Genomic DNA, 26,140 nt, shown 5'->3' with positions numbered 1-26,140 from the left:
GGTTGAACCATAGAACATACTGCTGATATTGCTGTTGTATTAATTTAAGCCACTTATTTACTTTGTGAGGTACAGCTAGGAAAGGGACCAGTTAGGCTTCACACCAGGGGTCCCACACCCCGCCTCTGGGTCCTTGCACACCCTTTCCTAGCTATGAGCGGAAGCACTTGTAACTTACTGGTTGGTTATACATGTTTCCACAAAAACAGCAGGAGCCCAGATGGAGCACTTGTAACTTACTGGTTGGTTATACATGTTTCCACAAAAACAGCAGGAGCCCAGATGTCCAAGGGCTAGGCCAGGGAGAACGTGTATGTTCCTCAGAAGGGGAATGTTCCGTCTCTGCCTCCCAAACTGGTTCCTTTTCTGTAACACTGAGGCTCTGAGCCAAGAGAGGTCGGTGACCTGAAGCCAGGAAACACAGAGTAAGATTTCTAACAGGAAGAATTACCTTAAGGAAAAGGCATTAAGATCCTGGGAGAGGAGGGGGTAGGAATAAGACTCCAGAACAGTATCTTTAGCCAACTTGGTTAATAGGCAGGTACAGGAAGTGGCAACTCAACCCAACCAGAATCTATTAACATCCCTCAATGTTAGTGCTTGAAATCCACTTGAAAAAAAAAAGTGAACCAAAGAGAAAAACACCTAAAACAAAACAACCAAAAATCTAACAGCACATCAATATCTAGATATTAAATTCTTAGTTCCAAGTGGAGCCCCCTTTGATGGTTCTCTGATTCAAACTGTTTTCTTTGTTATTTATTTATTTATTTATTTTGGTTTTTGGGTCACACCTGGCAGCGCTCAGGGGTTACTCCTGGCTCTATGCTCAGAAATCACTCCTGGCAGGCTCGGGGGACCATATGGGATGCTGGGATTAGAACTGATGACCTTCTGCATGAAAGGCAAATGCCTTACCTCCATGCTATCTCTCTGGCCTTGAATAATATCTTTATTTAAGCACATTATTACAAGCATGATTGTAGTTGGATTCCAGTCATAAATGGAACACCCCCCCCCCTTCACCAGTGCGACATTCCCAATACCAATGTCCCTGATTCAAACTCTTTAATGCATAGTTCTGAGGTTCCATTTTCCCCCTTAGTCTAAGAGACAGCCCTTTATCTGAAGGAATCAGGCTGGGAATATGCTGGAAATGTGAAATATCCTGTGAAAAGGAGGCTTAACTTCTGTTCCCAAGTTCTGCCTCGAGGAAAGCCAGCTGAAGATGGGAAGTGTCCAGAATGCATGGAATCATATGGCTGAGCACCTCATGGAATGAGATCGCAAGGGCCAGTTTGCTTCTTCCCATCCCCATCTCAGAATCTGCAGAGTAGTGGTGGTGTCCTGTTGAAACCATGACAAGTTGGAAGTGGAGCTCAGAGTCTGACTATGTCACTGTTCTCTTGCTGGCTGAGCTGTGGGGTGTGAAGCCGGCCTGGGCTGGGGAGCCAGTGATGCAGCTCAGCGAAGAATTCGGGGTCCAGTGCCAGGACGGCCTAGTGCCTCTGAGGAACAATTTCAGGGTGGCCAGGGAACTTGGAAAGGACAAATGACAACTTCCTGGAACAGAGTGTTCCAGAGCCCAGAGAGGAAAGGAAGCAGGCTGGCCTCTCGTCCTGAATCGTCCGCAGGAATCAGGGGAGGAAAGCTCTGTAGTGGAAAAAGGGGCGCTCTCGGCATGAAGTCACGCTGGGGCGGAAGTGGGGAAATGGGAGGAAAATAAAAACAAACACATGCCCAGCACACATGGCAAATGCGTTTATTTCATGTAGGTGGGAGTGAGGGAAATGCATCAGCAGGGAGGCACAGGGCCAGCAGTGTCCCTGGGGCCACCAGGTCCATCTCCATATCTCCTTGCTAAAATGCACCTGCTTGTTGGATTAACCAGGTCCCTTCCTATTCTCCACCCCAGGGTGTGGTCTGGCGCTTCCTAATAAAGACGCTAGCCCTCAGGTTCCTGGTTTTCCTCCTCTGAGCTAGCTGCTTCTTAGGAGCAGAAGTCTTGCATTCCTGAACTGTTGTACCCCCTTCACCGTGAGTGGATTATTTTCTGTGTCAGCATTGGATTCCAGACCCATGTCTTTCCAATGTTATGGACTCCTGCTCTCTCCCCCAGAACTCAGGGAAATAGGGTGTAAGCAGCACTTCCCAGTCCACAAGGTTTCATCAGCCACCTGCATTGCTCTATCCCCTGGCTAGGGGTACATACTTCTAGGAAAGGCAAGCCTGCAGGCAGGGCTGGGGGTGCTGGGATCAAAGCAGGACTAGTGACTTCGACTACAGGACCACACCCAGTCTGTTTCTGGTTGGGGGCTGCGAAGCCATCACAAAGACATGAATGCAGGGTTCCTGCAGACCCCTGGCAGAGCTGGAAAATCATCAGTTCTGTGTAGCTCCACCTGATGCCCTTTCCTGGACTGCTCAGAAATGCTGGCCAAGCTCTGTGTGCAGTTGCTTCCCTCAGCTGCCGCTTCCTTGGGTTTTTGTTTGTTTTGCTTTTGAGGATAATGAAGTCACTCACGATCATCCTTTAATCCTTGTTGGCTGCATCAGCTTTTTAAGTGATTAACCTCACAATCCTCTTAGGAAGGAAGATTGTGCCCACAAAAAAAGGCAAAATCATCATTTCTTTAGAAGCCAAGGTTCCCAGGGTAAGAACCGAGCAGAAAATCTGGGAGGATGCATGCAGGAAAGCGAAGGAAATGCCAGAGAAGTGTGAGGTCAGCATTGCCTGCAAATGCCACAGAGATGACCCTACTTCCTCTGCTGAGGACAGGCCAGGGATGTTTGTCATGAAGCACAAACCCATCAGAGCAGGGCCCGGGGATGAAGGGGCCACTTGGAGTCTTACCTGCAGGGTCAACTGAGCATGGGTCCAGGCATGGTTCAATGGCATGGGCAGTCCAAGGAAATGAACAGGGTTAGTCCTGACCAGGTCTGGGTTCTCTTCCCCACTCCTGTCCACCTTCTATGATAGTTTCTCTATAACTTCAAAAGCAGGCATAGAACTAATTCATATGTTTGCATATCTTTTTCAGGGCCAAGTGCTTTCGAGGCAAAAAAGTCCTTGGAGATTATGACATCAAAGTGGAACAGGTAAGCACGTTGGAGCTTGGCACTGGGTTATTGCTGTTATGCCCTTAACATCCCTTGTAAACCGTCCCGTGTGAGGTGATTACAGCTCCCAGGCTGCCCACTGTTGACCTGGGGCTGCCTTTTGCAGTAAATTTAGAAATACCTCTGCCTCCTCCACCTGCCAGTTGTTCATTTTCTGTGATCCTTTGCTTCACGATACTGTCGTTAAGAGGAGTAGTGATGCCCTGTTTAACCTGGGTTTGATTTTCTGCATGAAAATGGAAGTCACTCAACATTGTCATCATCACTATTCTCTGCAGTGCACTCTGTGACTTACTCTGGTCCCCATCCATCATTGTATCTGGAAAGAGCAGAGAACAGTTTCTGTTTCATCGCTAGGAGGACAGGCTACTCTACACAGTATCCTGTGCAAAATTGGGCGGGCTAGAGCAGCAGTAAAGTCCAGTTGCCTAAACAAGCTCCCACTATGCTATGTGGAAACATAATGGGTAGGTGCCTTGCCTCAGTTCCCCACTCCTGCTCCACAGCAAAGATGCTGGCAGGTGCAGGGCAGGGAGTCTGAACACTCTTTCATACACTTTGTGCTTCGCTCAGTTGTTCTGAGGTTGCTCGGGGTGAAGGAGGAAACTTGTCACTAGCCATCCAGTGGCTATGAATGTGATGTTTGGGTGGATGACGTTTTGAAGATGAAATAAATAATGCTGAGGCTGACACTGCCGCTGCTCTACAGCAGAAATGTGGCTGGACCAGACTTGTTTCCTGCTGCTTCATATATGCATGTCTGGACACCCTTGCATGCATACACACGTGTGCTTTTGTGCATCTGTGTATGAGTGTGCGTGTAGACATCTATAATGGTGTGCATGCATATATGAATGATCTGCCCTGCGCCTTCTGAATCTCTTCCCTTTACTTTGCAGGCAGAATTTTCAGAGCTCAACCTAGTAGCACATGCCGATGGGACCTATGCAGTGGACATTCAGGTTATCCGGAATGGCAACAAGGTTGTCCGGTAAGACCCGCTCTGCCCCTGGCTCGTTGCACCTATCTTCATGGTCTCCAGCTAGCTTTCTTGCACTCTCAGTTCACATAGGAGTAGAACCCAGAATGAAAGCTGGTGGCCATGATGGCAGAAGAGAAGTGTCTGGAGGGGAAATTTCTGAACGCAGAGCATATGTTGAAGTCAGCAGGATTCTGTTGGGGTTTGAGTGTCTGGCCTCTTCCTGCAGGCGCACTCTATTTTGTGTGTTTGTTTGTTTTTTGGGTCACATATGGCTGTGCTCAGTGGTTACCCCTGGCTCTGTGCTCAGAAATCACTCCTGGCAGGCACAGGGAGTGTGCCTGGGATGCCGGAATTCGAACCACTATCCTTCCTAGATTGACCTTGTGCAAGGCAAATGCCTTACCTGCTGTGCTATCTCTGGCCCCATCTATTTTATTTTATTTTATTTTTCATTTTTGTTTGTTTTTGGGCCATACCCAGTGATACTCAGGGGTTACTCCTGGCTATGTGCCAGAAATCGCTCCTGGCTTGGGGGAATGTATGGGGGGGGGGGGTTGAACTCAGGTCTGTCTTGGGTCAGCCGCGTGCAAGGCAAACACTCTTACCTATGTGCTATTGCTCTGGCCCCCTGTGTTGTGATTCTACTGGATGAAGGAGGCTCTATTTCTTTATAAAATGCTGCAGAGCATCTGCTTGAGCTGACTCTGTTCTGCATGGCTTTGCTTCCATCCGTGCCATGAGCTTGGTGGCATCCTGGGGCTTCTCCCAACTATCTGCCACACAGTGCTGGCCTCCATGTCCCTCTTCTAGGGTGCTGGCAGAAGGGCCTGGGGCATTGTGGGTAGAAGATGTGGTATCTCGGAGTATATACGTGTCCTGGGTGGGCACTTACCATAAGGACCAGGTGGAGCCCCTCGACCCTGAGGAGGCGACACAAGTTCCTGGTGAAGACTCACCTCAGTCTGCAGTGCTCAGAGAGGCTCGGCTTGTGTCTGGGGCCTCAGTAGAAAATGGAACCCAGGCACTTTGGAGACTGAGGAAGACAGATAAATATGTGAGTTGGGGTGGGAGGGCGTGCTCAAAGAGGACAGGTGGCCCTTCCAGCTGTAGGTGGGTGGAGTCCAGGCAGGGGTTGGGATCCTCAGGACCACATGGGAGATGGGCAGAGCAGGAGGCATTTCAGGCTTGCAGGATTTCAGGGGTCTGAGCAATGTTAGGACGGGGGGACATTCTTAGTGCCAAGGACTGAGTGTCTAAGAATGCCCTTTATGGTACTTGAGCCCCCATTTTCACCAATGCACAAGGATGAAGAGGTTGGGGTTCCCCATTCAGGAATATTGCCCCATGATTCAGGCCTGGAAGGGTTTCCAGATTAAGCATCTTGCAGGACACCATCCATGGGATGTCAGCCAGGCCCCAAATTCACTCTCCAAAATAGTGGGGCTTTTCTGAAGTTGGGGCCCCCAAGACGGAGTGGCAGTGATTTCTAGCAGTGTGGGGGCTCAGAGGCAGCCCCAGGCAAACATCCATGCACCAGAAAATCTGGTGTCCCAGAGTTTCTCACAGCCATTATTCAACCCAGTTCCATGAAAAGCTTTGGTACCCCTCTCTGGAAGGCCCCAGAGGCAGAGCAGTGGAAGTGGGGCTCTTTATTCTACGCCCAGCTGCTGAGGAGATCACACTGAGGTATCCCAGTGCAACGTGTCTGTTGTACTGAGGTAATAGTGGTCATAGACATTGGTTGCAGAGGGTCCCTATGTGGGCATCTACTTGGAACAGGAGGGGTCCCAGATGTCAAGGTCCATATGGGGTGGGTACGTGAAGGAGAGATCTCAATCTAAAAGGGTACCAGTATCTCCTGAAGACCTTGGGGACCCATGGGGAGCTGTGTTTCACCCAGAGACAGGCGGGTATCCCAGGCATTCATCCACAGAGCTTCTTGGGTAAGTGCACTCTGCCTGCTTCCTGCATCCATCATTGTTGTCATCATGATTCCAGGCTTTGGAAATGGGGGACAACGTAAATTATGACTCGGGTACTGACTGATGCCCCCCGTTGCCTTTTCCTTCTCCCCAGTTCCTTCCGGCCAGACTTTGTGCTCATCCGGCAGCACGCCTTCGGCATGGCCGAGAATGAGGACTTCCGCCACCTGGTCATAGGCATGCAGTACGCTGGCCTCCCCAGCGTCAACTCACTGGAGTCCATCTACAACTTCTGTGACAAGCCGTGGGTGGTGAGTGTGGGTCCCCACACCCCTCCTAGGAGGGACCCTCCAGAATTATGATGTAGGACCCATCTGTTGAGAGCTGGACTGGTTTTGGGTAGAGTTTTGGGTAGAGTTTCAGAACAGAACCTTCGCATATGTCACCTGTAGGCCACCTCACCTGCAAAACAGACCTTTGTTTGGCCTCACAGTAGGACCCGAGATTCTGTGCCAATGTCCCTGGCCTCAGCTTCAAGCACCGTCCCCGCATCCTACCTGTAAATGATTTGCTTGAAGAGTCAGAAGCCTGGCCACCAAGGGGTTGTTGATCAGGGTATGCAGGACAGTCCTTCCACTCACCAGCCTTCATACAAGACTGTCATCCAGCGCCTGGAGTCTTGTGTGCACTGGAATAACGATAATATCCCAGTGCCCTCTGCTTGGAGGTCTCGTGAATGAAGGAGGGGGGGCCCAGTGGACACCTGTGTTCTGGAGTTGTCAGCCCTGATTTCTCGTGACCCTTGAAGTCACCACAGTTGGAAGTTTCAACCAAGTTGGAAGCAGCAGCATTCCTTACAGAGAGAGAAACAGGACCAGGAAGGAGCAAGACTATGCCAGTTCTGAGCCCATTTCTCCTGAGATCCTTTCCTAGTGTGAGGGCAAAGAATGGGGAAAAAAGACCCTCTGCCCCTTCTGAGGCTGGTCACCAGGCTCCTGCCCTCCCCTCTCCATCTCCCTTTCTTCTTCCCCTCCTCCCTCTTCCCTTCTTTCTTCTTCCCTCCCCATTCTTCCTCTCCCTCTCCTCCTTCTCCTCCTCCTCCTCCTCCTTACTTCCTGCCTCTCCTCTCCCTTTTCCTTTTCCTTCTTTCTCCCCTTCCCTCCCCAGCCTTCTCCCTTTTCCTCTTCCTTCTCCTCCTTCCTCCCCTTCTCCCTTCTCCATCCTCTTCCTCTCATTTCAACCTTCTTCTCCCTCTCCACTCCCCTCCTCCCTTTCTTCTCTCCACTTCTCCCCTTTTCCTTCCTTTCTCCTCTTTTCCCTTTCACCGTCCTCCTTCTCTCCTTTCTTCCTCTTCCCATGCCCTCCTCCTTCTTTTCTGTCCTTTCCCCCTCTTCCTCCTCCCTCTCCATATTCCTTTCCCTTCCTCCTCTTCCTTTTCCTCCCCTTTCCCCACCCCCCTTCTCTGCCACCACAGCAGCCTTTGGTGAATCTGTGCTCCAGCAGCTGTGTATAAGGTTCCAGGCTTAGCCTCTTCTATTTTGGAGCTAGGAGGTCATCACTAATTGGAGACCCACCTGGGGGCCGGAGAGATAGCACAGTGGTAGGGCATTTGCCTTGCATGCGACTCACCTGGGAGGGACCTGGTTCAAATCCTGGTATCCCATATGGTCCCCTGGCCTGCCAGGGGCGATTTCTAAGTGCTGAGCCAAAAGTAACCCCTGAACTCCATTGCGTATGACCTCAAAAACCAACCAACCAATTAATAAGTAAATAAAGTTTAAAAGAAATAAAGAGACTCACCTCTTCTGTTCCTGACTTTTGCTGCCCCTGGATTCAAGGCTGTCCTGTTCCTGCAGAGCCAAGGCATGTAAGAGCAGGCATCCCTGAGGTTGAGGAAGGAGCTGCAACCTTCAACCTTTATCTCTTGTCTCCTCATTTCTCCTCAGCTGAGACTTTCCCTCCTGCTCCTACATCCCAGTCCCCACCTCAGTCTCAGTGCCTCTAAGACTTTGGCTCCTTCTTAACCACAGGCTCACCCCCTGAACCCATTTTCTCAGCCCCCCCCCCCCGGTCCTTTGTAAAGGAGGCCTAACAGTTACCCCTCAGTTTTGGGTCTGGTTAAGAAATGATGGTGGAAAAAAGTAATACTGGTGAAGGGTGGTGTTCATTCAATGAACATTTTTGTAACCAGTGTGTTTAAATAAACAAACAAACAAACAAACAAATAAAATAAATAGATTTCCTGCTTTGTGATCTAGAACTGCTTCAGGAGCCAACTGGTAGGTAAGGCCGTGAGTGACTCGGCCGTTTTATTGCTGTTCTGAGAGCTGCCTCTGCTGAGGATTTCTAGTCACATTCAGCTTATCCCGTTGTTCACAGGAGTCTGTGGCTCCCCAGCTGGACTCCAGGTCCTCCCGCCAGCTCTGAGATATGCTGTCGCCTCCTTCTGTCTCTCAGTGGAGGGGACAGATGTGAGGACCAGGAGGGACGGATCAGATCCCTCTGAGAAGATGAGGTGGGCTCAGTGTTTCCACCTTCCTAGACTGGGCTGGCAAAGGCTGTGCCTTGCAACTGTACCTGAATGCATCCGTTCAGTCCATGGAGGGGCCAGTGAGGGGCCTTGGGAGCTGCTGTGGGCCCAGGAGAACAGGTTTCCCAAGAAGGCAGATACCACCAAGCCTTTGCTGCTGCCAACTTAGCAGAAATCTTGGTTCTCATTTTGAGCTTTCTTAATTTTTGGAGATGGAGGCAGTAGCGTGAAATGAAAGCATTTAAAAATATTTTTTGTCATTTTAAAATGATTTTTTAAAATTGAGTCACTGTGAAAAACACAATTACAAAGTTGTTCATGATTGAATTTCAGTCATACAATGGCCAACACCCTTTACCAGTACACATTTCCGGCCACCAATGTCTCCAATTTCCCTCCCCTTCCCTACTGCCTACTTCTATATGACAGATCTCTCTCTCTTTCTATCTCTCTCTCCCTCTCTCTCTTTTCTCTCTCTCTCCTTCTCTCTCTCTTTCTCTCACTCAGTCTGCCTTTCTTTAAATTTCCTTTTAGATATTGCAGTTATTTTTTTTTGTTTGTTTTTTTGGACCGCACCCAGTGATGCTAAGGGGTTACTCCTGGCTATGCGCTCAGAAATCGCTCCTGGCTGGGGGGACCATATGGGATGCCAGGGGATTGAATTGCGGTTCGTCCTAGGTCAGCGCGTGCAAGGCCAACGCCCTACCACTTCTGCCACTGCTCTAGCCCCTAGATGTTGCAGTTTTTTTTCAAATACTATTACTGAAGGGGTATTATGCATATCACATTACCTTCTTTCAGCACCCAGTTCTTGTCCAGAGTGATTGCTTCCAACTATCGTTGTCATAGCAGCATTTTGATTCCAGGAGGCATAAAGATTGGATCGCGTTTTCAATTTGACCTGATCTTAAAATCTCATTACTTTCAAGAGGTCTTTCCTGATTCACAGGACAAAGGCTCATCGAGAACAATCTTTCTAGCCATTGCCAATTCCAGCGCCAGGTCCCAGACTGCATATTCTCCTGGACATGAAGGAGCTTGGCCTCACTAGGCATCCGATTTGTTTAAGTGGTGGCTGAACTCTTGTCTGTCTGTTTCCCTGAAGCCAGAAACTGGAAGTCTGGCTCTCTACTGTGGGCAGGCAGACCTGCAGGAGAATGGGGGGCAGAGGTACCCCAGTTTGGTGCCTGGGAACTGGCCACCATTTTGGTCTTGGCTGATCTTTTTGGTTTTTCTTGGGGGGGGCACACCAGGGCTTTCTTCTGACTCTTTGTTCAGGTGTCATTAAAGGGCTCTGGATCAACCTGGGATCAAACCAAACACCTTCCACTGGATTTCTTTCTGGCCCAAGACCCCAGTTTTCCAATGAGTCAGTTCTTTCTCTCCCACACATTAGCCCCTGTATGAATATCATCACAGAGGACAGGGCTGGAGGTTTAGAGAAATGGTCCAGGCTTCCTGTTTTCTGACACAGTGAAGGCAGGTTTGATCCAACAACTGTTGTTCTAGCAGTTTCAACTGTTGGCGACAGTATGCGCTAAGCCCCAGACACTCCAGGGAAAATTCTGGGTCACCTTGGCTTCTAGTGAGTATGTGAATATGCCTAGCAGGAAAGCCTGGATTCCTGGGGAAGTGTGTTTGCAGTCTCTGCAGATCCTTTGAGAGGCAGAGGGAGCCGCAGCATGTCAAGCTCCGAATATACTTTGACTCCCACATCACCTGAGCCAGTGAAGTGACCTCTCAGGACCCCAAGTCTTCACTTAGGAAATGTGGGCACACTGGGATGTGTGCCCAGGGGTCCTCTAGTCCTGACACTGGCAGCATTCCCTGGGGGAGCTGCCTGGGATTCTGATGGAGCTGAGATGGGGACTCAGTTCAGAGACAAAGTCTCAACCTTGAAGTTCCGCTGACCGGCCAGTCCTACTCAATTCCCACAGCCCCTACACCCACCATCTCTGCAGGGGCTACCTCAGCCTGCACACACCATCCAGCATGCAGTGCTTTGCAAAAGCAGCAGTGTCCTTAGTCATCTCCTGGGGCTATGGTTCGAGGTCCACACCCACACTCACCCCTCCAACTATTCTTTGCAGTTGGATGATTTCAGACAATGGCTCTGTCCTCTTTGCGCTCACATGTCAAACCTCTTTGGCCTCATCAAGTCAAGGGAGCTTGCTCTCACTTCTGCCTCCAGAGATAAAGTACCTGTTTACTGATGGGCCCCTCATCCATCCTCACAGGATGGATGCACAAAGCCTTCAACAGATCAGCAGATTCTTGTTTGCTGGAGGCCATAGGCAGTGCCAGGGATCAAACCCAGGTTGGCCACATACAAGGCAAACACCTTTTCACTGGATTTCTCTCTGGCCCCAAACCCCAGTTTACCAATGAACCCATACTTTCTCTTCCTCACACTTGCTCCTATATCAACATTCTTACAGAGAATGGGGCTGGTTGATTGGTGCTTGGGAAGTTGGTGCCAGCAGCTTTCTTTTGTTTCTCCTTCACAGTTTGCTCAGCTGGTGGCACTTCACAAGTCTCTGGGAGGAGAAAAGTTCCCGCTCATTGAGCAGACATACTATCCCAACCACCGAGAGATGGTAGGTGTCCTGCTTGCCCTGTCTCTGGGTACCCCAAAGTGTCTCAGCATTTCAGGGACTGTTGGGGATCAGGGGTTGGAGATGGTGGACTTGCTTTTGTGGGGTCAGAGTTGCTGGATTTTAGTAGAACCAGAACCCCAAGGCCGATCAGAGGAGGTCCTTGACTTGGGGAGATTTTCCAAGACCCTAGGGTCTCTGCCATTCTCCTTCCATGGGATCAACCCACTCCACACTACTGCCTCAGCTAGGCCAGAGGCTCCTTCTACACCACTAATCCCAACTCAGCTAAGTAGCTCTATTCTGTGTTACCAAGATTTGGTTATAGACCAAGTGGTCTAGCCAGTCTGGGAGCTAGTGGATAGAGGTGGCCGGGCACTTCCTGGGCTGTTCATAGGGAAGAAGCTGCCTGGGCCACTCTCAGTCCTAGAAAGTGTTTCCACTGCCCATGATGAGGCTCAAAGAAATAGCCAACAGTGATGGACTGGGCTAGGGAAAGGAGTGAGTGGGTGAGTGAGTGAATAAATGAATGAATGTGTGTGTGTTTGTGTGTGTGTGTGTGTGTATGTGTGTGTGTCTGAGAGTGTAAGTTAGAGCCTGAGTGTATATATCTGTTTGAATCTGTGTGTGTGAGTGTGTGTCTCTATATGAGCGTATATATGAATCCATATGAATCTCTGGTTCTATATGTGTACAATGAGCCTTTGTGTGTGTGAGTCTGTATATGAATGCATATGTGAGCCTATCTGTACCTATGTGTGTGTCTTTGTATAAGCCTGTGAGCCTGTGTTCGTGAATGTTTGAGTCTCTATGTGTGAGTGGTTGTGTATGTAGTATTTGTGTGTCTATGTGTGTGTTCTGTGTTTCTGTGTGTCTATATGTGTCTGTATGAATGTGTATGTGGAGGGGACACACACACACACATGTCCTCTTGGTAGACACTCAAAGCACAGGGCCCTGTCCCTTCAGGCAGGTCTGGGACTCTGATCAAAGCCCTGACTGGACCCAAGGCTATTTGGGGATGGAGAGATAGCATGGAGGTAAGGCATTTGCCTTGCATGCAGAAGGTGGTGGTTTGAATCCCGGCATTCCATATGGTCCCCCGAGCCTGCCAGGAGCTATTTCTGAGTTGTAGAGCCAGGAGTAACCCCTGAGCACTGCCGGATATGACCCCAAAACAAAACAAAACAAAACAAAAAGGCTATTTGATTGCTGACTTCTGTCAGCTCCTGTGTGTGTGTGTGTGTGTGCGTGCTCGTGCGTGCATGTGTGTGTGTGTGTGTGTGTACTCTAATCTAGGGGCTTTGAGGCCCTGGCCTCTCTGTGCCTCTCTGTGCCACCACCTAAGGCTGAACCCCTTGATATCCAAGGTACCATGAAGCTCTTTACATAGCTGCAGACCTGCCTGGGCTGGACCACAGCACCCCTCAGGGAAACACATTTGGGCCACCTGGAGCCATCAGCCAGCATCTGTTCCATCCTGAATCTGTCCTCAGCAAGTTCATTATGGGGGATGTGGGTGGGGTCTATCCAGAACGTTCCACCGGGACTAGCCTCTGAATACCTGCCCATAGACAGGTCAGGACTCAGCCCCAGTTGACAAAGCTCTGCTGGGGATGAGTTTGGGGTGTTGGTGCACAAAGAAGGGAGAGTGAAATGAGGAGAAAAGGGCAGTTTGAGTGCAGGAAACAAAGGCCCCATCCAGCTCATGTTTTGTCTTTGCATTCAATTTGAAGCAATGAGTTCTTGAGATGGAACAAGTATACAGGAGGGTCGCAGAGAAACTGACTTCAGCTTTGCTGCTGCTACTCTCTGGGCCCTGGCTACTCACTTGGTTTGATTTTGCATTTTATTTATGTATTATTTATTGTTTTTTCTTTTTGTTCTTGTGACCGAGGTTGGTTTTTCAGGCCATGCTGGTCCTGAGCTTCAAGCTGACCTCCATGTGGTTTTGGGACCTAGTTTGGGTTGGCTCAATGCGAGGCAGGTCCCTAAGTCCTGCGCTAGGTAGTTTGCTGAGCTGAACCAAGGTGAATATTGAGCTCTAACCAACACACAGGCACCTCAGGCCTTTTTTTTTTAACATTACAAGCTGGAGGCTTAGACTGGTCTCTTCAGGGTATCCCAGTGAAGTGGCTGATGGCTCCTTCCTGTCTCTCTATTTTCAGCTGACGCTGCCCACATTTCCTGTGGTGGTGAAGATCGGACATGCTCATTCGGGCATGGGCAAGGTAAGACTGGGGCCTGCTGGCACTGCAGGTTGGGGGACAGGCCACTTGCTTTCTCCCTTGAGTCCTGTCCAACAAATGCAGCTCCTCAGTCCTGGGAAGAGAAGAAAGAAAGAGTCTGGGGTGGGAGTGGGGAGATATGGAGGGATACCCCGGGCTCTTGCCCTCTGTTTGTAAACATGGAGACATTGCTCTCTCCCTCTCTGTCTTGCTGCCACATTAGGTCAAGGTGGAAAACCATTACGACTTCCAGGACATCGCTAGTGTGGTGGCCCTCACCCAGACCTATGCCACAGCTGAGCCCTTCATTGACTCCAAGTATGACATTATGGTGCAGAAGATAGGCAACAACTACAAAGCGTACATGTGAGTGGAGAATCCCCTCACCAGCTCCACCCTCCCGAGTGGCTGCAAAGTCTTACGTCCCCCTGCTCAGAGCAGAGAGGTAGCCCCAAAGTCAGGTTGCCCTGACCCAGATCCTTTAATATCAGGGGAGAGTCGGTGGGGGAAGAAAGTAAATTCTGGGGCCAGAGCCAGAGTCTAGTAGGGAGAGTCCTTATCTTGCATGTGCCTCACCCAACTGTGATTCCTGGCATTCCATAGGGTACCCCGAGCACTGCCAGGAGTGATTCCTGAGTGCAGAGCCAGGAGTAACCCCTGAGCACTATCAGGTGTGACCCATAAGAAGGAAAGAAAGTGAATCCTGACCTCACTGGCCCCTTGGAGCCTCTGGTAATCCAGCAGGACATATGGCTTGGTCCCTCCCAGCACTTTTCAGAATTTTGTTCTTACTAAGTCCTGCTCCACTAGCAGTACTGGTGCAGGTTCCATGCACATGACAGTGGTCCATGAGCCATGAGCGGCAGCAGTGCCCCTTCTGCTCACACCTGCCCAGGCAGCTTCTGTCAGAGAAAGGGGAATAGGGTGGTCCCAAGGGCCATGGTCAACTGTGATGGAGCATGGATACTTCTTACTTATCCTGAGGCCAGGTGGGTCCCTAGTGAGTGATGACTTTGACCTGCCCAAGAGGAGCTAAGATTGGTACATGCCAGTCCTTAGCAGCACCAGTCATGACAGCCACGAGCCTGCTGTGGCCCTCTCTGTGATCCTCCTCCTCCTCCTCCTCATCCCTCCCCTGCAACCTTCCTCTGTCTCTCCTCATCTCTCTTCCTCCTCATTTCTCCCCTCTACGTCTCCTCCTCTACGTCTCTCCTCTTCACTTCTCTTTCATTTCTCTCCTCCTTAGCCCTTCTCCATGGCCCTCTCTCTATTCCTCCTCCATATATTCCTCCTCTACCTCCTCATCTCCCTGCCTCACCCCTCCTCCTCTCCCTCCTCTCTGCATACCTTTACCTTGTTCTTCCTCATTGTCCCCCCTCTTCATCCCTCCTCTGTAGCTTCCAGCTGTGTTACTCTGAGAGGTGGTGTGGGTCAGGAAAGGCTTCCACAGCAGGAGCCGAGGTTTTCTCTTCTTCTCACTGAGAGGATCAGTCATCTGGCTTTTCTGCTCTGGTAGAACCCCAGGCCCTGTGGCACAGACAGGATTGTTGAAGCTGTGGGGGCAGAGAAAGGCGGAAGGCGGTGGAACACACCAGTGAGAGTTCTAGAGCCACCTTAGTACCCTGACTGGGTTGCCCTGTGGCTTTGAGAAGCCTAATAAAATAAAAGCCAAGTGCTGTTTGTCTGGGTTCGAAACCAACTCACTGGGAAGGGATGCTATTAACTGTTATGTGGGGACTGACCCAGTGTGTGAGGGACTCAGTCAAGATTGTTATTTTGGAAGAGATATTTCCCCTGCCAGGGGATTGCTGCTGGCCCCTATGTTTGCACAGCCAGAAGGAGGCTCAGATGAAGTGGTCATCCCAAGGTCACTACTCAAGAGACCCACAATCTGCACCTTGGGTCAGGACAGGGCTCTGGGGTGGGATATAGGCTGTGCCCATGGATGTGAGTCTTGAGGTCTAGGTTTATTTTGCACTGCAAAATGAACACACAACTAGGCCAGTAACCAGCCTACTCAGTCCTGGACTCGCTGACCATCGGCAGCAGCCAGTCAAGAGGAGTGTGAAGACCTGATTTCTCCATCTTCACTCAGTGAATGAGGGACATGAGGTAGCAAGCAGTTCAAATCACCCTGGTCATTCTGTGGAACACAGCCATGCTCTCGTGAAGAGAGACGGTTTGTTTGTTCCACAGTTCCCAAAAGGAAAATGGAAATCCCAAATTCATGATCCAGGGGATGCTGTTCCAGTTATGTCATCCTCAATAAATAATCCACATAAATATGAAGGCTATAAGAGGCAAGAAACTCACACTACAAGCAGTTCACTAATAAGCCAGTTGGTTCTACCCAAGGAACCTCAAGTCTGGGGTAAATAAAGCTTTATCTCTCTCTTTCCTGCCTCCCATTTATTCAGCTCCAAATAGAACTCCTCCCACCCCGAGAGGAGTAAAAACAGACAATGAGAACAGGTACAAATGAGAACTATTACAAAGATCTCTATTTACCATACTACTCTTGAAGTTGCTGGGAAGCAATGGGGAGAGTGAACCCAGGCTCAGGAAAGTTCTGGAAAAGTCAGGAAAGTTCTAGAAAGGTTGACCGTGTGTCTGGAACAAACCAAGCACTGTGTGGCTCAGCCACTGGTGATGCCAGTGAGGTGTTTTTTGTTTTGTTTTGATTTGGTTTTGGTGTTTGGTTTTGGGGCCATACCCGGTGACTCTCAGAGGTTACTCCTGGCTATGTGCTCAGAAATTGCTCCTGGCTTAGGGGATCATAGGGGACTCTGGGATCAAACCGCATTTGGTCCTAGGTTAGCACGTAGCAAGGCAAATGCCCTACCACTTGTGCCACCGCTCGGCCCTGATGCCAGTGAGTTTTAGCATTCAAGTGGCATATGGACTCACACACAGAGGTAAACTCAGATAAATAGAGAGGTAGTGGCAAGCTTGTGAAGAATGTGCCAAGTCTCTACTGTTATAAGAAGGATTATGAGGTTAGATGACCTATAGAGAGGCACCCTGGAGCTTATAGAGTATAGGGGTGTTGCTGGGGCTCATGGCCTGTCCTGTCCTGTCTCGGATGCAGGAGGACATCCATCTCAGGGAGCTGGAAGACCAATGCTGGCTCTGCCATGCTGGAGCAGATTGCCATGTCGGAAAGGTGAGTGACAAGCCTGCCTGAGATGGGGTGGAGGTTCCATCGTGGGGGGTCACCGCAAGTGCCCACCAGGTGTGGAGATAGACTTAGACACACCTAGAAGTTGTGAGATGGGAGTGGGCAGTATGGCATCCACTAGCCAGGTCAGACAACTGTGGGCCCAGGCCACAGGCAGGCTTGAATTCCTGATGAATCAGGCTGCAGGGTGGAGGTATATGGGGGTGGACAGGGCTGCAAGCTGGGGATACAACCCACAGCACAGGTCTGCAATGCACCCCTGCACACCTGACCTGCTGTCCTCTTCAGGTACAAGTTATGGGTGGATACCTGCTCAGAGCTCTTTGGTGGCCTGGATATCTGTGCCGTCAAGGCCGTTCACGGCAAAGATGGGAAAGACCACATCTTTGAGGTAAGCCTGGCCTAGGGAATGGTCCAATGACCCAGTCTGAGCTGGGTCCCCAAACTGGGGATATTCTCTTATGTCCTTCCAGCAATGGGCCAAGTTGGAACCTCTGTGAGTGGGGCTCTGTGTGTCTCTGAGCTGTAGGCGCCAAGGCCTAGACTGACTCCTTCTTGGGGACAGCAGCAATGACTTGACACTGCTGGTCTCAGAGAAAGGACCTAGGGCCTTGGCTAGTCAATCCTGAGGGAAGTTGGTCTAGTGCTGGAGCTGAAAGCCACAGAGTGGACAGTGCTCCCTGCAACCTGGACTCAGTCTTAATATGGTTCTTCCCTCTGCTTCCTTCAGTGGTCCATTTTCTGACTGGCTGTCTCATGCCACCTGATGTGGGATTATGGGATTTGTCTGTCTCTATGTCAATCAACTTCCACATGGTTTTTCATTGGATGTTATTCTCTGAATGCAGCACCTCTGATTGATAGTGAAACGGGATAGTCTCACCTTCTAGGTGTGATGCTTTTCCAATTCACCATAATGGTTTACACTGAGGATAAGTTGTATTGTTCAGGGCTGTTCTCCACATTTCTGATGTATTGTGATATGTCAAGGTTTTCTAAAGGGAAGTCCACATAAGTCTGTAATTTTTTTCACCTTGTTGTTTTCATATTGACACCCACCAAATTTCATCCTCAAGGGGATATCAGAGGGTGGCTGAATCCTTCCCATATTCCTGCCCTGCTTGCCTTGGTTGCACGTCCCGTTGGCCAGGAATGAAGGCAGGTTGGACCTCTGGTCACTTCTGAGTCTCATGCCTCTCTTGTTGGGCACTTGGACTCCTTGACAGTCCATACTCACCTGTCTGCATGGACCCCGCTTTCTCCTTCATGGACCAGAGAGTGTGCCCAGAGAGGCCGAGAAAGCAGATGCCTAGAGAAGGACAAAGTTAATGCTACACAGGGAGACCCTGGAAGCACTGAGGCTTCCTGTATGCGGGCAAAGGCCTGGTCATTGGGTGGCCACAAGGGCTGGGGTCAGAATTCTGGGAGGGAGATGGGGGAGGGACTCCCTAGTCCTGCCCATAGCAGAGATGATCTCTTACCATCCCCCTCAAGCCTTGGCTGATCCCCTGCCCTGCCTTGAGCTGCCCTAGCCATGCCTGGGCCCAGGATATGGGAAAGTGTACAGACTGTGGCCTGCGTGAGTGTCCACTTCCCTCTTTCCACCTCTAGGTCATGGACTGCAGCATGCCGCTGGTTGGTGACCACCAGCTGGAAGATCGGCAGCTCATTGCTGAGCTCGTGGTCAGCAAAATGAACCAGCTGCTGAGCAGGACCCCTGCCCTGTCCCCTCAGAGGGCCCTGACTACCCAGCAGCCCCAGGTAAGCATCTGTGATGGGTAGGATTTAGGGAGTTTGGTGCCACGGTCATGCCCCTTTCCAGAGCTGTCCCCACTCCAATCCCCCTCTCTAGGGAGCCATTTGTGTGGTAGAGGATTGGTAGCTGTCTCGGGTTGTAGTAGTGGGTGGGGCATTTTATTATGTTTCCTTTAACTATTACTATGATTTAGGTTAATTCAGCCAAGTGTGAGCCACTTGAGTGGCATGTGTCAGCATCAGCATGTTAAAGACAGGCCATTGAGTGTTGGCCAACTGAGTGTTTTGTTTTCTAAAAAGAGGCAGATCAGAGGAATGGAGTTGGGGAGTTCAGTTCTGTTCAGCTCTGTGTAAGAAAAATCAGGTAGATAATGTATAAGGACTATTTCTGTAGCAAATCACCAAAGCTAAAAAACAGTAGAATTGGCCAAGTTAAAAAAAAAGAAAGATGGGATGGGAAGCTGCCAAGTAATGCTCAGGTATATGTGTGCATGTTGGGGGGGCACTCTCAGCTTTCCTGGGCAGTGGACAATGCTGTCCCAACACCCTGCTGTGCCATGCTGCTCGGGGTCAGCAGAGGTAGAGGCTGCCAGGGCCATACCTAGCAGTGCTAGGATGCAAGGGTTGTACAGAGCATGCCAGGAGTTGAATTGGGCATCAAACACAGCTTATGTCTAGCTTTTTCAAGTCTTTCCCACCAGCACAGTGAAAATGTGTGGAGCAGAGCAGGATGCTTCCACCATGGGTGGTAAACGAGTGTTGTACAGCTGAGATAACAACTGGTTGAGGAGTTTTAACTGGGGCCACAATTGCTCTTGTAGGTGACACTCTCACCCTTGAACCACTGACCCAGGGCAAGTCTGTTTTCTGTACTTCAGCAATGAGACTCTGGGGAACCCTAAGGGGTGACTAGGAGAGCAAAGCTTAGTGATGAACCACCAGAGATCTAAGAGAGCAAAGTCCCTTACTTAAGTCTCACCCTTAGCTTGAGATGATCAAAATATTTTCTTGGAGTCTGGTTTGAGGGGTGTGTGTGTGTGTGTGTGTGTGTGTGTGTGTGTGTGTGTGTGTGTGTGCGCGCGTGCGTGCATGTGTGTGCATGCTACATGAGATAATACTCAGAACTTACTTCTGACTCAGTATGCAAGAATTATTCCTGGTGGAGCTTGCGGGGGAGAAGCACAGTATATAGGATGCCAGGGATTGAACCTGGGTCTATTGCTCGCAAGGCAAGTACCTTCCGTACTATATTATTTGCTGTTGTCACTTGTTCGCTATTCTAGTACCTCTACCTCAAGCTATTGCCTTCATCTTGCCTCTTAGCATCTGCTTCTCTCTCAGGGCCTAGAAAGGCTGAACAGGGATTATTCCCACCTCTAGGGTAGTGACAATCACCCCCTTGTCCGCTCTAGCCCTGGTCGCTGTACAGAGACTCCCTGGAAGGGGCTGATCTCGAATCCAGTGAGATTCCCGCAGCGCTTTCCTAACTATGTGCTATGCTTCTGACCCCTCTTCAGGAAGTCAGCCCCTCTGAAGTAGGAGGACGCTGTACCCACGGAGTTAGGGGTCCTGCTTAACCCCAGCCATACCCAACCCACTTGGCGACCTCTGAATATCTCTTTCTATCTTAGTGCCTCTCCAGCACCACAGAGACTGAAGGATCGGTTGAACCAAACCAGAGGAATCACGAGATCTCCTCTGAGGATAGTTGAGGAAATGGTGTCTGAGACTCAGTAACATATGGCATTCTCAGAACTGGTGCTACCCACGCAGTATTTCGGTGCTTTTGTGGCACAGTCTCATTCTGTGACTGTGACTGTCAGCAACAACAGCTCAGTTGTTGCAATGAGATGGTGACTAGAGTCCAGGCAGGCAGGAAACATAGGAGAGGAATGAGGAGCATCTCTATGTGTGGGGACTCATCAAAGCCCAGGGCTCAGCTGCTCTCTGCCTCCACCAAGAACCAGGACCCTCCCAAGCTGACTGCTCTGCCATCCATCAAGTGATCAGAGAGAAGGACCATGTCTCAGAGTGGAGTCACTAAGATAAGTTCTGAGAGATGTTTTTTTTTCTCCTGGGGTCACACAAGATGCAGCACATGCCCAGCTGTGGTATCTGAAGACATGATCCCACCACTAAGAGCAAAGCTGAGAGTCTGTCAATCTTCTAGAGTCTGTCTGAAGGCCCCTGGGAGGACACTGGTCTCCCCATAAATGAAGCCAGAGGAAGCACAGGGCAGTGCACCCAGACCACAGATTGTCCTCCATAGCTACACAGACAATATTTAAGGTCTGGGGTTTGTCGGGACACTTGGTGTCAGAGACACACAGACATTCTTGACTCCTGATCCTCTTGGACTCCCATGTGAGTCCCATCTCCATAGAAAATGGATAATTCTGTGACACGGGAAATCTGAAGTGTGTACAGGTCACTTCCTCCCAGGAGGTGGGGACCAGGGCCAGCCCTGCTCTGGCTGTGTGTGTGTGACTGAATCCGTTTGGCAGCTGTTGCTCAGAAATGCTCAGTCCCTCTGAACAGGGCTCATGTCATCTGTTGGTATTTTCCACAACAAGCACAGGCCTTGCCTAAAGCACAGGTTCAAAACTAGCTGAGTCAACATTACTGGGACCAGGAGCCCTGTTGCCCTTCCATTGTGTCCATGTGCAATAGGAAGGTCACCTGGATGGGCTCTCATGGGCACAGATGGGTGTGCCAGCCTGGGGATGAGCCTCGTCCCCTACCCACAGGACCATAGAAAACCATGGTCTACCATATTTAGCAGAGCACCGCGCCTTGGTGCCTGATTCTAGTATTTCCTTGATGGTCACATGGCCATGGCTGTGATTGATGAGTTCTACCTATGTCACTGCTCAGCTGTGGAACCCTCAAACACATCTTATAATCATTGACTGGCTCTTTGGTCCACACAAGGCTGCCTTTAAGCCCATCTCCTCTGCTCTCCAGACCCCACCTCCTATTGCTTTCCAGAGCCTACTTTTTACTCACCATCATAGGATTACCTCCATTACAGAGTCACCCCTGCACCCCTCAAACTTTCCTTTCCCTGATATTTTTTTGGTTTGGGGCCACACCTGTTGATGCTCAGGGGTTACTCCTAGCCATGCGCTCAGAAATAGCTCCTGGCTTGAGGGGACCATATGGTACACCGGGGAATTGCTTGCAAGGCACACGCCTTACCTCTAGCACCACTGCTCCGGCCCCATCCTTTCCCTGATTTTAAGAGAGTTCTTTGTTTTGTTTGTTTTTTGGGCTACACCCGGTGACTCTCAGGGGTGACTCCTGGCTATGTGCTCAGAAATTGCTCCCAACTATATGGGACTATATGGGACGCTGGGGGATCAAACCACTGTCCGTCCTAGGTTAGCGCATGCAAAGCCAATGACCTACTGCTTGCACCACTGCTCCGGCCACTTAAGAGTTCTTAAAAGGAATCTGGGGGACGAGAAAATTAATTCCCTGACCTTGTCAGCAGCCAGTGTCCCCCCAATTCTAGAAAACAGCACTGTAGGAGGTGGGCCCAGGCTGTGGCTGTGCCAACTGAAAGGAAGAGGCACTGAGATGTTACTCAGATTTCTGTCAAGGCTGGGAGAAGAGCAGCAAAGCCCTGTCCAGCTGCTGCTCGCTTGCTGGGTCTCTGCAGAGCTGTTCTGAATCCCTCCCTAGTCACTGGATGGTGTCAGGAGAGCGTTCTCAAGGTGGCAGCGACATCTGGTGGCCCATGATGGCAAAGCCTGTAGGCTGTGTCCTTCCATCTCTTCATCACCCCAGGGCTGTTGCCAGGGGCTCCTGGAAGTCCAGCTGGACAGCATCAGCAGTGGGTCCACACGCTCACCTCCCACCACAGCACCCTGACTCTGTAGCACCTCAGTGACACCCCAGGTCCTCCGGGTTTCGGATGCTGGGGCTTTCTGCATGGCCAAAACCAGGTGGAACAGTTTAAATGATGACATTGTGGAGCAGAGAAGACCCCCCCCCCCCCCGGGGGTGCTGATTCTAGTCTTAGGGCAACAGGGTCAACAGGATACACCCTCCCATTCCCTGGCATGAGGCTGGAAGGCTGGGGCTATAGGGGTTCATGCCCAGTGGTACAGGGAGGCCTTTATCAGGGCTGCCTTTGGGGAGAGTCTAGTAGTTGTGGGCAGGCAGGGTTGAGCTCAGGAGGGACCTCTGTGTTGTGTATGTAAATATTTTAGGGGATTACTATGTTACTCACCCTAAACTGATTGGTGATTGTGCCCTACCCTAAGGTGTGACCTGGCATTCTGCCCCCACCCTAGGGTAGTACCTGATTCTGCTTCCACCATTGGTTGGTATCTGATCCCACCATTGGGTGGGTGGTACCTGATTCTGGTGGATAAAAACAAGAGTCTGTGGAAGGCCAGGGCTTTTTGGCTGGAATGGAAGCTGAGTCTTTGGACTTCAGTTTTGTCTTCCGAATAAAGCGAATATTTCCACAAGCCTGACTGTCTGTGAGCTGTTTACCCGCCGTTTCACCTCAGAACCGTGGGCTAGACAGGGTGGCAGACGCGTGCTCCGAGCTGGAAGAAAAAGGCCTCATCCTCCATCCCACCATCAGTCAACCTCTTCAGGGGCTGACTTGCTACACCCCTGGAAGGTTTTTAGGGAACCGCCCTGGAAAGTGAGGGCTGCAGCCTGTGAAAGAATGGGTGGTTCCCCTGGGGAAAGACTGTGTGGAGAGTTTGGAGCAGAAGGCCCAAGGCCCAGTGCCTGTCACCTCAAAGCATCCCAAAGATTAAGTCTTTGTGAGTAAGGCCCATTCCTCTGGAATACAAGCGCCTCTCATCAAGAGCCGGGCAGGCCTCAATGGGTCTCAGTGAAGGGCCAGCGGTAAATTTAGGCCTTCCTGCTTCCCACAGCTTCCCACAGCAGGGTGACTTTGGGGAATTGGATCCCCAGCGAGTGGAGGCTGGAAACGGGAGCCATGGAGGGCAGGTTGAAAAACCCCAGTGACCAGCCCTGCAGGGGAAACGGCCTATTTTGGAGCTTTGCTTGGCTGTAAGGGACATCTTTAATCACTCGAGCTGACACGGTGACCTCGGGTGACCGGCCCGCAGCGCCCCTATAGGCCCTGGGGGTGGACCCCCGGGGACCTGGCTGGAGCTCACTGGTGGGGGAGGCCCATGAGTCAGCCCAGGAGTCCCCTGCTTTGCTGGGGCCCATCAAGAGGGAGGTGGGCACCGCAGGCAGGCGTGACCCCACAGAGATCCTGAGTGGCTGTGAGTGAGTCTGCCGTGTGTGTCCTTTGCTCTCACTGAACTGACAACCTCCCAACCGCATTCCTTCCTGCTGCCTCATCCCCCTGGGGGGGGGGGGCTGGCTGGGGAGTGTGGCCTAGGGGAGCTGATCAGAATAGTTCTGTGCAGCGTCCCTGTCGGCAGGATCCAGGGCCTGAGACCCTTTCTCAACTTCCTGTCTCAGTTGTGCTGAGCAAGCATAGGACTTCTTGGGGTGGAGAGTCAGGAGTAGGGTGGGGTGGGGGGCTGGACTCAGGCCAGTAGCTTCCAGAGGCTGAGTCACTCTGTCTTTCTTCCTTGATGCTCCATCCTGCTGGGACCTCAAATAGCACCCCACCCTGCCTCCCTGTCTCCTGGGATTCTCAGGAATGGCAAAGGAGAGGGGGCCTTGAGACCCCAGCCTCTGACTGAGTGAGCCCTGAGCACAGAGCCAGGAATCGAATTGTCAGCAGTGGCTCCAAAACTTTAAGAAGTCATGCAAATGAATAAAGGGCTGAGGGCAAAGTTACCCAGGAGCTCAGCACTTACCTGCCCCATTCCTGCCCCAGTTTAGCACCTCTGCCTTGGCCTATCTGCATTAAACCCTGGGTCCCCTTTGACAACTGTGCTGGGCTGTGGTAGCATGTCCCAATGTGACCTCTCAGAGACACCCAACCTCCCCTAGCTGCATCTGACTGAGGACAGCAGCAGCGTGAATGAACCCTTACTACATCCTCACACCGTTCCCTATGTTTTGGACTGTTTTCTGGTGTTGCTGTAGAGACGTGTGTAGCTGTGTTTAACTCTGCACTCGTGTGCATGTGCGAATAGGTATGCACACACCTATGTTTATGAGTATTGTGTTCATGTACATGTATATGACATGTACCTCTGTGCACTGGACACACACCTGTCTACGTGCGTAGATATGTTCATGACCATGCGCCCATGTGTCTTTGTGAGTCTGGACACACATGTCAGTATGTGTTGTGTTTTTTGCATGTGCTTCACTCTCACCTGTTGAAGAGAACACAACTCCCTGAGGGAAACTTGCACCCAAGTCTGACTGTGAGTGCCGGCTGTGGCCTGGCTACTGACCAAACTGTGGCGGCGACGCCAGAGTCTCCAGACTGCTGTGGAATGTGGCGTCCTGGGCGCCTCTTGGGGACTGGAGACAGCTCCCATGGTGGCCAGGCCCTCTTGGGAATCAGCTCTCAGCTACTATAGACATGAAGCCCGGGCAGAGCCAGCATGTCCCAGCTGCGCCAGGGGCAGCCCTGGGGGGGACATGTCTCCCCCTGAACCCTGGGAATCTTCATAGCCTTGGTGAAGCTGGGGGCAGGAGAAGCTTGTCAAAGGCTGTCACTGGGGGTGCTGCTGGTTAAGGGTCTGAGGGGGTCTGGTTTCCGGGCTCTGATTGCCCCTGTGGATTCTGCCATCGGTGCTGTATTCATCTGGGGTGTCTCCAGGTCTGTTTGGGACTCTCGGCTCCTAGGGCTATGAGTGTGCCTGAAGGAATATTCTCTGGTCCCAGCTCATGCTCAAGTCTGCAAGAAGGTGCCCACTTGCCTGGCAGCCTCTCCATGGCCTTCACAAGAGAGCATCTTCCTATAGGCCCAGTGACCCTTCCTTTCTGTCACTGCCATTTTTCACTGCACTCTTCGATTCGTGCCTGTCTCTGAGAAGAGCTACCCTCTGGAATGGGCCTGTCATACCTGGTTCCCGACAACCTACAGAGCAGGGCCCCTGAGGGCTACGTCATTGCACAGGGTGGGACTGTGAGAGCAGGAAGGGCCAGAGCCACACAGCGGGAATCACTGCCCATGCCAGAGATCTGGTGAGGAAAAGATTGGCAAACAAAGTCACAAAGCTGGTGAGTGACAGGCGAGAGAAGCTCACCCAAGGTCACCCCAATCCTAAAGCTCTATCTCCGTGTTCTCTGGATTCTCTTCTACATAGTCCTGTGGCCACATGCTCCGGCCTTTTTGTCAAAACAGCCAGGGAACAAATCGGGATTCTTGGGGGGAATGAAGGCCTTTGCTTTGTGTTCCATGGAGTCTACTTTGTAGCCCCAAGCCTGTCTCCAATGCAGTGTGTGTGTGTGTGTGTGTGTGTGTGTGTGTGTGTGTGTGTGTGTGTGTTTGCGGGCGCGCAGTGCTCGAGTGGTGCCCACAGGGCCCTGGTCTAAGGAACATGAACACTTTCCTTAGCATCCAGGATGTAATGTGGGTTAGAAAGAAGGGGCCTTTCCAACTTGCTGTGGGTGGCCAAATCAGAGTGCAGACTGGGAGGGCAGGGGCATGTGGATGCAACAAGAAGATGCCAGTTCCAAAAGTAGCCTGAGAAATGTGCATGCAGACTGGTGGGCATCATGCCTACACATCACATTCCTGGGTCTGGGCCACTATGACTAAGGGAGCTCAGACAACCAGGCATCCACTTCCTTGTTGGAGCTACTGACATGTTGATGGTGATGGCATGTCCAACACAGACAGTGCCCCTCCTGGCAGTACTCACAAGTATGTAGAGCAGTTCAGGGACAGGGTCAGATGTCTGAGGGGCGGGCACGAGGAGAC

At 51.0% G+C, this 26,140-nt stretch overlaps 1 protein-coding gene across 1 annotated transcript in view; it reads left to right on the top strand.

Moving 5' to 3' along the window:
- SYN2 (synapsin II) overlaps positions 1–19,796 on the top strand; it is a 128,205-nt gene extending 108,409 nt beyond the window's left edge. The window contains exons 2-11 of the mRNA XM_049766108.1: positions 3,042–3,099; positions 4,020–4,111; positions 6,179–6,335; positions 11,062–11,151; positions 13,317–13,379; positions 13,600–13,742; positions 16,465–16,539; positions 16,843–16,945; positions 18,166–18,315; positions 19,722–19,796. Of these exons, the coding sequence (XP_049622065.1) occupies positions 3,042–3,099; positions 4,020–4,111; positions 6,179–6,335; positions 11,062–11,151; positions 13,317–13,379; positions 13,600–13,742; positions 16,465–16,539; positions 16,843–16,945; positions 18,166–18,315; positions 19,722–19,796 (1,006 nt within the window). The remainder of the gene's footprint in view (positions 1–3,041; positions 3,100–4,019; positions 4,112–6,178; positions 6,336–11,061; positions 11,152–13,316; positions 13,380–13,599; positions 13,743–16,464; positions 16,540–16,842; positions 16,946–18,165; positions 18,316–19,721) is intronic.
- The last annotated feature ends 6,344 nt before the right edge of the window (positions 19,797–26,140 follow it).

The sequence above is a fragment of the Suncus etruscus genome, chromosome 20 (genome assembly GCF_024139225.1).
Source record: "Suncus etruscus isolate mSunEtr1 chromosome 20, mSunEtr1.pri.cur, whole genome shotgun sequence".
Lineage (NCBI taxonomy): Eukaryota > Metazoa > Chordata > Mammalia > Eulipotyphla > Soricidae > Suncus > Suncus etruscus.
The sequence above is the reverse complement of the archived record's forward strand: the minus strand, read 5'-3'. Positions and strand labels throughout refer to the sequence as shown.